A 16,644-nucleotide genomic window follows, 5' to 3' on the forward strand; every position below is an offset into this window, starting at 1 on the left:
TAAAAATGTCTGAGCTGGGTGTAAATTAGGTGTGGGGAATCTCAAATCTTACATTTGTTTTCAGAGGCTAGTGTCCATCAAGGCTGGCCTGTATAACCAGTGGTGATGGATGAACTAGGGTTGGAGTCTATTCTCTTAAGGGCCACAGGTTTGCTGCTCTCAGCTTAAAATTAAACTGTGCCACAAAAAGATGTGAACAATAGTGATCCATGGAGAGAGGTGGGTAAGAAATGATGATGATGATGATGAAGGTGATAATAATAATAATAATAATAATAATAATAATAATAACTAATACTATTAATACTATTAATATCAATATTAGTCAGGGCGCACACCACTAGCATCCATTAAAATGATTGTTTTACAGTCGTGTGCCAAGTCAGAGGTGGTCTGCTGGTGCATGCCTATATGTGCTCTGTTGGAAAAAAGATGCCAGGCATACAGTCAGGGGTTTGTGTGACTCAGGTGTGAATGAAAAATTACTAAGACCATACATCATTTATCCAGCTGAGTAGATGACTGTTCGAATAGATACATGGCATAGACCTGCATTAATATAAGATGACATATGCTTGCTAGTGAGATGAGAAGAGCTTGACTGTCACAAAGCAGAAAAGAGCAGTCTTTAGCTACTTTAGCTACTGTAGCTTCATAATATGGGGTGGGGGTAGAGATGAAACATTTTCTGTTCCTTATCTCTGAAAAGGGGGTCTTATGTCATTTGTCCTACTGATGTGCCCCTCCAGAATTTGTCAGACTGCAACTCCCAGGGATGATAGAAGTTGCACTGCAACGTGAAAGGGTCACAGCTCTTTCATTCCTAATTTATGATGTGCAGCTCTGGAATGGTACAGAATTCAGCACCCCAAGCATCTGTTTTATTTTTGCATTTTAAAAATGTTGCTTTGGGCATATGCAAAATATACCTGAACCATTTTTCCCACATACAGTTTGACACAGTCCAATTGTCAGGTTGTCAACCTCCTTGTATTTCTAATCACTGTCATGGGAGTGGTTGAACTTTCATCTAGTTTGTGTGTATAAAGGTTTCCCCAAATTTGCAATTTTTAAAAATCAATTTGAGCGGAAGAATGTGAAATTAAAAAAAACCTTAAATGTGGGATAAAACAATTGACCTAATTGCTTGTGCAGGTTAGGACTTGGAGTGCTGAGCTAAGACTTTGACTGTGTGTGTATTCAACCATGATTCTGGTGCTGAATCAAATCTGCTGTTTCTTTTGCCCCCCATGATGTTTCTCAGGTTTAGCAGTTACATGGCAGACACATACTACACAGTCATCTCCAGTTCAGAGTAGTTGTACCTATTGAATTAGATAGCTGTAGAGGGTTGAGCATTTGTTCAGTTAGATTTATAAAGGAATCTATCAAAACTTCCTCATAAATAGGATAAAAAGAGCTTATGATTTAAAAAAAAACCAAAGAAAGCAAAATTGACAGGCTTGCCCATCCCTGTCAGATTTCTGATGATCTGTGTTTGGCAAATCAGATAGCTAAGACGTAACAACAGTTCTGTCCAAAAGTTGGATTCTTATGTATTCATAGTTTTTATATACCTACCTTTCTAAAATAAAATCAGTTACTCTGTCCTTCATTTGAATAAGTCAGTATGGCATGTGTATTCCCTCTTGTTTATCCTTACAGTCACTCTGTGAGCTATGTAAGGCTGAGAGGTTACTGGTGAAGATTTCCCAAGTGAGCTTCTGTGGCTGAGGAGGCATATGAGTTCAAGTTTCTCCAGTTGGTGAACTCTCGGCAGTAAAGAGGATTAAGCAGACAGTGCTTAGTTAAATGAATAGTGCCATATGAGGAAGGGGATGCTTAATTCTCATAATTTACACAGATCACAGGTTTTAGCTTTTCCTGATGTTGCACTGATGTTACTTGAGCATATTATGTTGGTTTTCTCATACACATACAAACTCATACACACACGCACATGCACGCACACACACACAAATCTATGAAGGATCAAATAATTTGCTAGGCAGTTTAAAAGATTTCCATGAAGAAAGCACTAGGGTTAGTCTGTTATGGCATCATTGTTGAACTGTGCAATGAAATTTGTTAAGGGTTTATAAAGTTACAGGGTGAGGTAGAGCAAGAATAACTTAGCTATGACTAAAAGATACTGCAGTACTCACAGAGATGCTAGATCAATGAAGTCATGGGATTTGTAGTCTCCAGGTAGCAGCTGAGATCAGTGGTGGTACAGGTACAAGTGCAATTCCATTAGTGCTGGATGAACAGTCTCCCACCCTAGACCCTCTTTATATAAAAATCAAAAAATCACTGCACAAGAGACTTCGTGCAAATGTTGGCATCACCATGCTGAAAAAACATTGATCAATAAGTGCAATGATACACACATGCTTTGGATGTTTTGCTTGAAATCCTTAAAGATCATTGTTACCCCACAGTGCAGCTGGGATTACTTTAAAAACAAATAGCATGAGAATCAGAGATGGCCCAAAAAACTGAATGACCCTATTGTTACTCACGCTGAGAGTAGAACCAATTCAACAGCATTTACCTATATGCTGATTCACTATTCAACTGGGACTGACTAACAGGACAATCTTTGACAACCAAATCCAGAAAATAAACCAATGGGCACACATGGACAAAATGGTAAAATACAATATACAGGACTCAATAACTGAGAAGCTGCTGTCCACAGAATGGTACCCAAATTGTTACAGTTTGATGTGGACTGTCCCAGTTTCTCTAACGGTAGGGCTAGGAGAATCAACACTGCAGTGGACATAAAGCTATCATTAAAGAGAGGGATGTCTGCAAAATGGTGCTGAATGTGATGATATCAAAGTGATGTTTGGTATTAACACGGAGGGGTCTTTTACATGACTACTTCATAACATGGTAGCTACAGAAAGCCTTCAAAATGTTGTTCTCATTGCCAGCTTATTGATCAGTTGGATGTAGGTAAACTCCAGATGTGACAAATGCAAAATTGGGTGTTCTGCTGGGAGTCAGTTCTCTGTGTGAGAGACACAGAGAGTGTGCCTGATCACCTGGCCTACACTGCATTCTTACACACTTTCCCTGAGGTAACCACATGCCTGATGAAGCACTTTGGAGGCAGGATGAAATAGGTATTGCAGTAGGGAAGCAGCAACATGAAAGTTACCGCTTCCCCAAAGCACCAACTGTGAATGGTCTGTGTAGTGCTCAAGAGCCCAAAGGAGCACTTGGACAGAACAGCAGCATTTGAGTGCTGCTAATGCACTGCAAATAAGCTAGGAATGTAGGAATTTAAATTATGCAGCATACTGTGCAGCCAAATCTGCATGAGGCTTCCACATGTATGGATGTCTGGTTATTAAGGGCAAACTTGGAACAAAAATGTTCTTGCTCTTGCTTTTCAGCTACGGGACCAAAAGCACTACTCTTTTTCTTTGATCACAAACTGTGACTTGTATTTTTAACATTGGTATGTCTGTGTTTTTGTTTTGTACTCCCCCCATCTATTTTGTTAATAAAAAAAATTGAAATCTAACGTCTGCATTAATTAATTTTTTTTAAAAAAAATGTCCGGGGTCCCACAGCTTATGGAAACCAAAAAAGAAGTGTGCCTAAAGCTACAAATCCTACACAACTGGGAGTAAGCATCACTGAGCAAGTGGATCTTGCGCCTGGACAGACATGCACAAGGTAGGGCCAAGCTAGTAAATTCTGCCACCACATTTCAGCAGATTTTCTTAGTCTGACGACAGTAATTCTGCTGCTAAAAATAACCATGTTCTTCTAGAACATGGCCACATAGCCTGAAAAACCCACAAAAATCTATGGATGTCGGCCATGAAAGCCTTCGACTTCACAAAATAAAGGCTGTTTGGATAAAAGAGCAAAATTTATTTCATGGCAAGAATCTTGACAACATACAAATGCAACTCTAAAAGGATTCCAATGCACATATTTCATCTTTGGTTCAGTTAAGCAATGCTGAGTCCTGCAAAGACTCTGAGGGACCTTGGTGTCATGGATGTGGCTTCTAAACTGTTTCAATTTGTTAAATTATATAATATGATTTTGTTTGTTGTGTGCCTTCCTTTCTGATGTTTGGCCACCCCAAGGTAAACTTTTCATGGGGTTTTCTAAGCAAGATTTGTTCTTGCCTGTAGTGTTTGGCATTGCCTTCCTCTGAGGCTGAGCGAGTGTGACTTGCCTAAAGTCACCCAGTGGGTTTCCGTGGCTGAATGTGGACTTGAATGCTGATCTCCAGAGTCATGATCCAATACTCAAACCACTGCCCCGCACAGGCTCTTTAATATGCTTTAAGTCTGTTTAAATTATCTTGCACTCTTTCAAATTTAAATTGTTTTAAATTGATTTTATTTACCCCCACTCGGAGATCCTATGACAAAGGGCTGCATATAAACATATATCTACAATATATGTTAATACTGTAGTGTAACATAGAACTTTTTTCCTCATTGCAAAGGAACTCTTCAGTAGCATCAAAGCTTCTCTTCATCTATGCATCACATTTCTACAATTTCAAAGCTAATGCATTCTAAGTGGGATCTTTCTTCAAGAACAGAGGACTACATATTTTAGGCATACCTTTGCCTTCCAAACATAATTCATTATCTATTTGTAAAACAAATCACTACTGCTGCTTACTTATATCTTACTATTCCTTTAGAGATGAAAATCAGTGAGGTCAGACAAATTTTCATAAGATTGGGTTTGCTGAAAGTTGTGTCTGCTAGGGATTATTTAAAAAGCATGTGGATACTGTAATAATAGATGTTGCCAGAATTTCATTATCCCCTCACAACAGACAGGTATAAGATGAGGGTCAGTTTACACCCTCCAGTTTAATTTGCCTGGTCAGTTTACATTGCATTCAGTTTACCTTATCACTGCATTGTGAAATTTGGCAAAATGAAGGATAAAAGCTCAGCCAAATTGCTTTTTTGGTGCCATTAAATCATTTTTGGAGTTTGGGTTTCATGGTCACCCAAAGCAGTTGCTTACTTTTTTAAACATGTAACTGTCTGGTTCCATTATTCCAAGACGATGAGATTCAGCTAACATCATGTGTGGCATTCCCTTGCTTTTTAATCTGCCCCCATTCATCCCAATTTAGTTGTCCTTTAAAAATGGTTTCCTGCTTAGGTTTGATTTATAGTATGCAGATAGGAAAGGATACTCTGGCCATTTGATGGAACAAGGAAAGAAACAAACTTCACTATCAAATTAGGCACATTATAATTAAGAAACCAAACAAGTGGACTATTTCATGTAAAAATTCTGCATATAAGTTTACATGAGTGAAATCCCTGCAAAATAGTTAGTGCTAAAACATACTAGAATTCCTCAGAAAGGTTAGGGATAATTTAAATAGTTGTTTAATGCCCCAATATAGGAAAAAATTAAATGGCCATTAATCTTATATAAGAATATTAGGAAGGAGTGGGGTTTGGGGCAGGTAGGATACAGAATGTTACTTTACAGATCCAAAGCAAAATGTATAGGTCAATGTTTTTTCATGTGCCTATTTACAATAACTTACATGTGTAAGGTTGCAATTTCCATTTCATGTTGAATAGTACCCCAAGTGTGTTCAATTGACCACTGAGGAGGTTTTATGTTCTTTCACCATCAAATAAGATTAGTATTTTGGTTTTAGTGCATGCCATGCATTTAGCCAGATTTAACAGATTTATTGTTAGAGTTTCTGCTTAATCAAGAAACCTGGGTCAGGCAATGTGGTCCAGATCAGCTTTCGCTTTAAAATCTCTTCTGTGCAATACTTTGCAAGTATTAAAAAGTAGAAGCACCAATTATATTTCTTCGGTGTGAGGTGTTTTGGCCTTAATAAATCTTCTAATTTACATATCTTCCTGTTGTAATGGAGGACGAACTGGGAAGACTAAAGAAGCTATAATAAAACAAGAGAGAACCAGTATTTAGCTTGCAGGTTTACTTAATGACATTCACTGTACAGCATGAAAGCATTTTCTCCAAAAGCAAAGGGAGCATGGTGATAGTTTGTTTAATTCAGAGAGACACAAAAGCTGCTGTATAGAGGGGATGTATTCTTCCATCTTGCTTAGAGTCAGAAGACATTTAAACCAGCAGCTAGACTTTAGGAGACACCACTATTTTATATAGGAAAATGGCGGTGACAGGTAAGTTTAATGATTTTTTTGTCATAACAAGGGCTAAATCTTGTTGTTAGTCCCAATCAGGAATCAATGAGATTTATCTATGTATTAACAACTGAGTCTACTCTAGTCAAGACTTTGTTGTTGTGTACCTTCAAGCTGTTTCTGACCCTACCATTGGGTTTTCTTGGCAAGATTTGTTCAGAGTTTTATTATATGCTCCTCTGAGGTTGAGAGTGTGTGACTTGCCCCAGGTCACCTAATGGGTTTCCATGGCCGAGTGGGGATTCGAAACCTGGTCTCCAGAGTCATAGTCCAATGCTCAAACCACTAACCCACAGGATACCGTAATTCCTTATCTCCTTTTAAGTGATGGAAATATTGTCATGAGTGACTTGCTCTAAACATTTTTGTTTAGAACAGAGGATAGCCAATTCATAAATCAAAGAAACTGAGATCAGCATCTTTAACAAGAAATGAGATAAAGTTTGGAAGAAGGATCTGGGTGTGCAGAAAGGCCTGTCATACACTAAAGAAGGAGATACTGATAAGATACTCAGTTCCTAACCAGGTCAAGGGATTTTCTACCTTAAATGACACATTGGGCCATCAACATAGTGGTTTCAATTCAAGAAGCTTACATTTGGTCTGGCTTTCCCCCAGTTCTTGCCACCAATCATAATATGGCACAAGAACAACCTAGTGGTTCACCTCATTCTCCCTTTTTATGTTTTTTTAAAAAACCCAACTACAGGACAAAGCCAGTTTTTATTCAAGGTACCATATAAACCCTATTTCAAATAAATGGTTATTCCAAACAGTTCTGTGATCTCTTAATTTCCTGTTGCCATATGAACAATACTTCTTCATGTTCATGACCTCCACAAGTCATTTCAATAGGAAAAAAAAAAGCCTTGGAAAAAAGTATGTAATGAGCACAGATATCATTGCAGCTGCCTATATTAGAATTAATTTAACCCTTAGCCAAAGGATGTGGTAGCATATAGGTAATAATCATTTTTAAAGGACATCAGCTACCAGTTTCTGACTTGAGCAAACTGCCCTGTGTTTATATCATTTGCCCTCAAAAGTAGGAAGTGCTATGTAATTAGACTTCTGTAATACGCTCTACATGGGGCTACCTTTGTACCAAGTTCGGAAGCTTCAATTGGTCCAAAAAGCAGCAGCTAGATTGGTCACCGGAGCATCTAGGTTTGACCACATAACACCAATATTAAAATCTCTTCATTGGCTGCTGATTAGCTTCCGGGCCCAATATAAAGTGATGGTTATCACTTTTAAAGCTCTATATGGCTTGGGCCCGAGTTACTTGAGGGAACGCCTCTCCCTACACAATCTGCCCTGCACTCTCAGAACATCTGGGAAGAAATTATTAGAGTGTAAAAACCAGACTAACAACAACTTCCCACAGAGCATTTTCCGCCATGGCCCCCAAGTTATGGAATGATTTGGTGGAAGAGATCTGTCTTATTACCACCCTAGACGCTTTCAAGAAAGCACTTAAGATGGATCTCTTCTGGCGAGCCTATCCACCAAACCTGCTGTAAAACATCTCACCTCTGTTAGTATTGCATGGTTTTATGAAGAGTTATTCACACTATATTGATAATAATGCTAGTTTTAATGTATGTAATTGATATGTTTTACTGTTGAAATATTTGATTGTTGTAATCCTGCCTTGATCCACAGAGAGAGGTGGGAAATAGAAATAAAAATTATTATTATTATTATTATTATTATTATTATTATTATTATTAAATGCACATTCTTTTTACAATGCTGGTCCCATTTTTTTCAGATTTAATGTCCACGCATGTTCCTTTCTTAACACACTTACCAGTATGCCTGTTTGAGGTCTTCAAACAGAGGCCGGATGGCCATCTGTCAGGGATGCTTTGATTGTGATTTCCTGCATGGCAGGGGGTTGGACTGGATGGCCCTTGCGGTCTCTTCCAACGCTACGATTCTATGATTCTATGGTTCTATGCCAAGCAACTCCCAAGTATGAAACTATACTGTCTTCAGCAGCAAATGGGACTCCACTACTGTAACGACTCTTCTAAAAAAGGCAGTGGGATTATCCACTCATAGAATATTGCTTTGTATCCATGAATTGATGTGCTCATTCAGCACTTCAGTTCACACAGACTACACACTCTCCAGTTATTAAAGTGTGTTTTAACATAATAGACTTTTATGTTTTCTCTATACCAGTTTAACCTATGCCATCTGTTTTAATTTTGTTCTGGGATACCTTAGGGGATTCTAGGTCTGGGGCAAAGTTTGTAAATAAATTAAATAAATCACATAGTTAAGTGCAGTGTTTTGCAGACTAAGACAACATAAATCTTTCCTAACCAGAAACTGTTGGATGCTTTGGATGACAAGTCACACCATCCTTAGCCAACCAGCAAATCTGGAGGGACTCTAAGTTAGGAAAGGTTAATTTCACCAATACATCCGAATGACCAAATTACAATTATTAAACTATTAACAGGTATTTCACACGTATTTCACAATGATGTTTTGTATCTTCTTCAGATTATACATTAAATGCAATATTAAATTCTGAATCCAACAGAATTAGATCTTATCATTAATTCTATAAATGTTTAAAGAATCATATGACTAAAAATATCCTTATCCAGCCTAGAAAGGAAGTTCTGTTGCAAATGAACTGTGATGGTAAGAGCTGTTTGACAATGCAATATGCTGCCTCAGAGTGTGGTAGAGTCTCTTCCTTGGGAGGTTTTTAAACAGAAACTGGAGCACTTTGACTGTGTGTTCCTGCATGGCAGGGAGTTGAACTGGATGTTTCTTGTGGTCTCTTCCAACTCATATGATTCTATAAAATCTCTTAGGGAGGCCTATAAAAGTGCATGTAACTTCCAATATAACTTGAAGCAGTCAACAGAAGGAACACCCATTAAGCACTAGAGTTTACTGCACTTCAGTACACTTTCTTCTTAATGGACATGTGCAACCCCTTTGAAGCAAACTGAGACCCCCGGCCCCTAGATCAGAACTGCTTTGACTTCCAGGCACTTGTATTACTTTTATTACCTTGTTTACTTCTCATTCTCAGCTATGAACACTCCGTTATGATACTAATGCACCTTCTAGGTGGGCTTACTCTTACCCTCCTCAGCAGCTGGAAAAAACTTCTATTTCTCTAGTTCATTCTATCAAGTTAAGGAGGGAGGCTATTCTCAGCTTTCCCATTTGGCCTCTTCATATTGTCCATCTCTTTATCATTTGTGATGCTGAAACTAAGATAACAATTGACTCTTGAGAAGGCACTGATTATAGTATATCGTAATGCAAAGTGCTTAAAACTTTCTCTAACCAGTACCAAGACATTATACATGCAAACATTGGACTAGGTATTTCCGTAAGGATGTTGCTGGACTTCAGCTTCCATTGTCCCAGATCATGACATCTCAAAGCTAGGAGTCCCACAACAAACATGTGGAGAGCCACAGGTTCCTACCTTTCCAATATCTATGCATTCATGAACATGCAAGACAAACTGCATCACTCAGAATCTGACCAGAAAACAACCATCATACCCATCCAGAATGGGTTTGGCCTTTCAACATTGTGGCAAGTCATGTGGACAATTCTTTTAAAGGCAATACCTTATGTACCCAGAAAAATACACTTGAAGTTTGAATTTCCTATACTTTTCTGGAGCAAAATTATTTTATGTCTGCTGTATCAACCATATTACTGTGCTATCTACTTTTAACTCCAGACAAACACTAATGACTACTGCTACTGTGTGTAAAAATGACTTAGGTCCATTGACATCAATGAGATTATGGCTTCAGCACAGGTAAACATCAACTCAAGTGGCTGATAGGTTACAGCTGCACAAGCCAAGGACAGAATGATCCAACTATCCCCTTCCCAGTTATAGATATAATAAAATTAAAGGAAATGTACAAAAATAAAGCACCACAGAACTCAAACTAAAAATTAACGTTTAATAAAAAGAAATAAAGAAGTACAAAGGAAATTGGGGGGGGAAAGCTTTTTTTTAAAAAAAAATGCTTAAAACAAAAAATGAGAGTGACATGTTAACATTTCATGAAAGTAGATCCATTGGTTTTTCTGTTGGCTTCTTTCAAGGAACATTCTTCCAGGTGGAATCCTCTGCTTTCCTCTCATGTAAACACACTACAAATTAATAGCCAGCTAAAATACACAAATTTTGAAGGCAGAAAAATATAGGGTAGCTAAGGTTCAAAAAATACCTCTTTCCATTAGGAAAACTACTAGAACAGGAAAATCAGAGTTGGCTGTTATGTTTTCCTGTTATTTTTTTTTACCTCACACAAGTAGTGAGGTGCACCTTCAAGCTTAGTTTAAGATTTAATTTAAGATTAGTGTCACATTATAACAACCAGGAACATATTAAATAATAATAATGTGTAGAATTATCATATGCAATTTGGTCTCATACAAAAAATATGAAGTACTGTACCAAACAGAATCCCATCCAAGAGAAAGGTATGGGCTTCTGTAAGAGACGTCTGTTAACAAATAGATTAACAAAGACAGAGGCAAATGAGGCCAGTATTTCACCCAAAATGACAACATGGTCAGCACAACATAAAGTATACACACACATATACACAAAATAATAATAATAATAATAATAATTAATATATTGTTACATACATTCTGAATGTCTTTATCAGAAATATACTGCCACTGTGGCTATGTTTCTACATGTTTTATTGTTCCATTATTACTACCACATTTTCAAAAACTTCCAAAAAAGGGCAGGAACAAACATGAGTTCCAGAAAGCCAATCAGAGAGAAAGGATTTGCATAGAAAATCTTGTTGGCTTTAAGAATTGCTAAAAAAACCTCCCAAGCTGCACTGGTTTGCATATCAAATAAAAAAAATTCTTCTACCATCCTGCTATCTCCTTTGTGTTTATTTTCAGACTCAGTAAAAAATCTTGGATTCACAAAGGAAATCTTGTTTTTCTTTGTAACTAATTGGTCATGTATCAGGATTGTCATGAATATAACATTAAACTGTATCTGATCCTGTACACAGCCAGTTCCCTTCCCTAGCATTTTGACAGTTATCTTTTAGAAAATATATTTAGTTTAATAGAGGCACAGCCTTTTTTTTCTTAAAAAAAGGAGAGTCAGACTATAACAAAACTCCTTTAAAAAGTGTAAATATTCACTATATCACCCATTAGGTGATCTGCCATTAAAAAGTACCTGTATAATTCTTTCATGAGGTTTTGTTAATCTCCATAAAATATCAAGTAATACTGTTACACATTTTTCAATATATTCAGACATTGGCCTTTAATGGGGGGGAAATCCAGAACTAGACAATATTTAATCCCCGAAGCATGTATAATAGGCTTCTGTAAGAGGATGTACAAGATGAAGAAGCTCAAGTCTACAACACAACTAAATGCTACTTCTGGAAAGGCAATCACCATGCCCCTCATGTTATAAATATTAAATTATAGGCTAAGCAATTGAAGGGAATTTTAAGTGGAAGGCTAAAATATGTCCAGAGCAAAATTATCTTGGAACAATCACTAGTATGATGTAGAGGTGGTGTGGTGTGGAGACCAGGGCATGATGGTCAAAATCCAATGCTAGTCCTAACTACAGTAGACCCATTAGAATGATAAGCCAATAGTTATGGAAATCCCACTCATTTAATGGGTCCAGTTGGGACTCACAACTGGATTAAGGGCACTCTCTGGGCTTACAGATGTTGCACGCATGTGAGAGATGCATCTCACTAAGTAAAAAATAGCACAGAAGTATTGATAAGTGACACCTAATATTTCTTTTGTGCACTCATCTGCTTTTCAATTTAATGCACAAACTAGTTTTAGCAACTAGTTAAAGGTGTTTTCTCTTATAGAAAGAACAGACTGCACTCTTTGAAGGCATCAAATGTTAAGAGGGTATATGACCTAATTCAACTCTGTTCTGCCATCTGGCATCCTTGTTCCTGCAATTATTCAGATTGTGCATAAGATTTGACATCACAAGGAGTTCCTTTGCAAAGGAGGGCCTGGATTTATCAAGATTCGTTTGAAGTTCTAATAGTTTGTGTGGTTTTTCCAGCTATGTGGCCATATTCTAGAAGAGTTTCTTCCTGACGTTTCGCCAGCATTTGTGGCTGGCATCTCTGAAGATACCAGCCACAGATGCTGGCGAAACGTCAGGAAGAAACTCTTCTAGAACATGGCCACATAACCTGCACCCCCCCCCCCACAAAAAAAACCTATGGATGCCGGCCACGAAAGCCTTCGACTTCACACTGAAGTTCTAATGCTTAGAACTATCACACATCTGGATCTCCACCCATATGGGCAACCCTACTGAATCCCTGGATTGCCCACTCTTCTGTAAACTGGGAAATTCCTGAAAGTGCATGCCTTTCAAAGGCTCCATTGCAAACATATCTTTTCTCAAAGCAATAGGGAAAAAGAAGGAGGGCATGTTTAAATCAAGTGAATTTCTGCTTAGGGGTCAAAAGAATTTCCCTTTGCTCAGATGGTCACCACAAGCAAGTACAACATGCACACTTGCCTAATTTAACAGCATAACATAAGGAGGTGGCATGATCTTCATAAATATTTATCTCTAAGCTGTTGTGAATTTACTTTAGGCCAGTGCTTCTCAGACAATTCTGTAATGTGGGTGACTGACATTTTGTTGCTAACGGGCTAAGAACTGGTACCATACTGGTGCCCACTGGCTACATCTGCTTCTTTCTTGGAAACTCTCCTGGGACCAACAGCCAATGGTTCATGGACTAGCATTGGCCTATGGACCATCACTTTGAGTAGCACTGCTTTAGATAACAACTTTCACTAACTTTTAAATACATGGAATTCTTATTATGAAAGCCACTTATTATCTGACTACCTGTCATACAGAACAAATGACAGTAGCTATTAGCTACAGAGATCATCAAATCCTATGTGTTGAAAATTAAAGGGAGAAGCACAATCCTTGAAAGAGTGGAGATTGATTAAAAAAAACCCAGCAATTTTTGTATCCTACCTTTCATTATGGTGGTGGTCTTTATTTTACTTTTTAAAAGTAAGTTTGAGGAAGAAACATAATCTCACATAGGTGCATCTACACTGATGAACAAAAAGTAGTTGTATGTTTCCTTTGCATTTTATAACAGGGTGAGCAACATGTGCTTTTTGATCCCCAAGGTCCTGCCTCCCCCCCCAACACAACCCCACTGAAACACAGCAGCAAATAAATAAAATCACCTTAAAACAAGCATGTTCTACTTGTTTTAATGGCTTTCCTACATTTTCCACCCAAATTTGATGATGCACTTTTGGCATCAATGGGGCAGACCACAGTAGGTTCCAGGGGGGGGAACTGGTCCCCAGACCCAGTGAAGTTGCGTACCCCAGTGCACAGTGAACAGATTCCTGGTGAATCAGGTGGTATCTCAAAAATGGAAAAATTAAACTCTGACATAGGCCTTTTCTATCACCCCTGCAGTTTACACACAGCATCCAAGATGTATGTTGCTTAACAAAACCATTAATCATGTGTAAGTCATGAAGAGTTTCTTTTTCAAAGTTTTTTTCAAAGTTTTACGTAATAGTCAGCACAGTTATATTACTTTTTGTTGATCTTTATACCAACATCAATTTCAAAAAATTAAAACTAAATACGTACTGGATGCATTTAGAAGTGGTTTATAAATGAATGGCCATTTGATGGGTTTAAAACAAATGGATTTACATCAAAGAAAACTCCCAGCATTTCAAAACTAGACATACAAAATAAATTTTTTTACAGAGAATTTGCAAAGAGAAAGGAAATATTTCCTCTTCTTAACAGTGTTAATATCCTGCACAGTCACAATCCATTCTCTGAAAAAGGCAGATGATCTATTTGTCTTTCATGTTGTTTCCCCTGGACAATGGTATGACAGAACGATTCACAGGGTGGGAAAGCAAAGCAACTAAAACATATGACTGCACAGAGTCCACTCCTGGCATATAAACCTGGGTGTTAAGATTAACTGAAACAAAAACATAAAAAGCATGAATTAAAACAAGAGAAATACAACAGAAAGAAAACAAAGTAGAAAATATAAATATAATTGGTGAAAAATGTGACATGAATCTTTGACACACACTGTGATCAAATCTAAACTACTTCTGTTCTTAGAAAGCCACAAGTTGATACAGGTCATAGAGTTAAGATGTAACCCAGTGTAGAAAGATTCATAGGGTGCCAGCCTGGCCCTTTGGGCTCCTCCAAATGGACATGCTACTTTCCCCATGCCACCAGCATGTTGGTGGCTTCTCAATTTGAACTCTCTTGCTTTTCTCTTGGCAATAAGCGCTTGAAGCCAAAATATGCTGCTAAAACTGGTCCCAACCTTTTATCTTTGGCTCTACCCAGCACTGAAATGTACCTCCCAACATACACATACCACAAACTTCTCTGCAACTGAATATGGGCCTTAAAGTGAAGGGTGCTCCCTGTCCTTGCTCTAAGAATTCATCTTAATGGCAGAGAATAATTATTAATAATATAAGGGCACAAGTTGTGCCCTTGGCTTTCCACCATTTTTTAAGATCTCTGCTAACAGGCGGGCTCTGAATTATCACTGACAGTCTAGATCCACACACAGTAAACAGACATTCTGTGTGCGGATCTACCCTGCACAGTTTATAACAGCTTGATTGCACTTTTACTGTCATGGTTCTGCCCTTTGAAATCTTGGGATTTATAGTTTGATAAGATACTAAAAAATCTGTTAGTGAGCTCTAAGTATTTTCTACAGCTGCAGCAACTGAACTCTCTTAGCAGAGAATTCAAAGTACCCCAGCAGACTACAAATCATGGAATTTCAGAAGATGGAGCCATGGCAGTTAAAGTGGTATAATAGTGCTATATCTGTGTAGTGCAAACATGCTCGGTGATTCAGTATCTGACAGCTCAAAATGTCTCAAATTAGCTTGGTCATGATAGAAATGACAGTTACACTGTCATTTGATGCCATTTATACTTTTGCCAGTTCCAGCTGAAATGATGTGCTAGAACAGATCGTTGAGCAAAGCTACTAGAATTAAAAACATAAATGTGTCTTCAAGTCACTTGTTGACTTAAAGAAGTCCCATCAGCATCACAGGATTTTCTTAGACATGGAATACTTAGAAGTGGTTTGGCCAGTTCCTTCTTCTGAAATACAGCACCTGGTTTTCATTGGCAGTTGCCCATCCAGGTACAAACCAGGGCTGACTTTGCTTAGGTTCCAAGATAAGACGAGATCTGGTGCCTTCAGGGTATTTAGGCTTCTCCCAACTTTAGTCATAACTAACATTAATTGGAGATTTCACAACAGCAAATGTCCATATTGAGGTTACATGTAAACTCAGATCAGTATCATTCATAATTCCTAGATAATAATAACAAGCATTGGAATAAAAAACAAAGAAACATGTCAAAACTGGCTAGACAGAAGCCCTTTGGCGCAGTGTTGTTGCTTGATTTTCTAACTTCTCTATGTCTTATACTAGATATGATAGTATGAATTCATAATAAGAGATTGGACAATTTATCTAACAACTGCCACCTATGGGATGTGGAGACTACTACACTGAGTAACACTAGGGAGTAGTATCCACAGGGTTGCCATGAGTCCCATGAGTTGAGGTCAACTTGAGGGCTGTTGACAACAAAAAATGTGTATGTCCATTCTGGTGCAGAAGCACAAACTACATTGCCTTTCAGTGCTAACTTTCTCCTTAGCTGAGGTTCACACCACAATGGAAAAAAATGGGGCCATTGTGTGTTTGCTGCAGCCCCAATCCATCTGTGGAAGGGGTGGCTTGAAGCCACCCCTTCTGTTTGCCTGTTTCATCCCTAAGTATGTATAATTTGGGCCAGGGAAAGTAGAGTGGACATTCTGCTTACAGAAGGAGCAGGTTCAGCCCTAGGCCTGTCAGTATGATTAGGAAAGATTCCCTCAAGGAGTTGCTGTCAATCATCACAGACCATGGTTATGCAAAGTGTTGCCTATGGGCTGTAAGTGGCCTCCAGGAATAAAAGAAAATAGTTTTCTATTTTAAAAAAAACCCAAACCTTTTTGTTCCCAAAGCCTCCACTTTGCCATGTTTTGGAAGTCTTTTAAAAAGACTTTTAAAAATTGGGGCATTTCTTTTTGGAATTCAGACCTCTTTGGGCCTAAAATGGCTCAAAGTCCCTCAAAATATGACAAAAATGCCCCCCTCCCTGATCCTTAGAGGTTATTTGAGAGCATTTGGGGGCAAAACTTTGATTTTTGTGGCACAGGGATTGGGGTGGTAGGGATCCTTCAAAGTCTCCTGGGGGAGTTAATGCAGTCCCCTAGCCTCTCAGAGCTGCCTAGCTTTGCGGTGGACAATACTAAGCTAGGGGGTTTCAGAGCTCACTAACTCTGTGCTA

The 16,644-nt window shown here is 38.2% G+C and overlaps 1 protein-coding gene across 5 annotated transcripts in view; it reads right to left on the minus strand.

Annotated features, from left to right (window-relative positions):
* The window catches only part of SEPTIN8 (septin 8), an 86,775-nt gene that overhangs the window by 4,666 nt on the left and 65,465 nt on the right, over positions 1-16,644 (minus strand). The window contains exon 10 of one of the 5 annotated variants that reach the window (XR_016281783.1): positions 2,166-5,929. The exons of 2 other annotated variants lie outside the window; for them this stretch is intronic. Coding sequence is in view for 1 of the 3 variants with exons in the window: in XM_089530855.1 (XP_089386981.1) it covers positions 14,227-14,230 (4 nt within the window). In the remaining 2 variants the exon portion in view is untranslated. Of the gene's footprint in view, positions 1-1,581; positions 5,930-10,148; positions 14,231-16,644 lie in introns of those variants that run through there. 2 more of the 5 variants (XR_016281778.1, XM_089530855.1) reach the window with 2 other exon arrangements.

The sequence above is a fragment of the Sceloporus occidentalis genome, unplaced genomic scaffold (genome assembly GCF_023333645.1).
Source record: "Sceloporus occidentalis isolate IW3139 unplaced genomic scaffold, rSceOcc1.0.p SCAF_1, whole genome shotgun sequence".
NCBI lineage: Eukaryota > Metazoa > Chordata > Lepidosauria > Squamata > Phrynosomatidae > Sceloporus > Sceloporus occidentalis.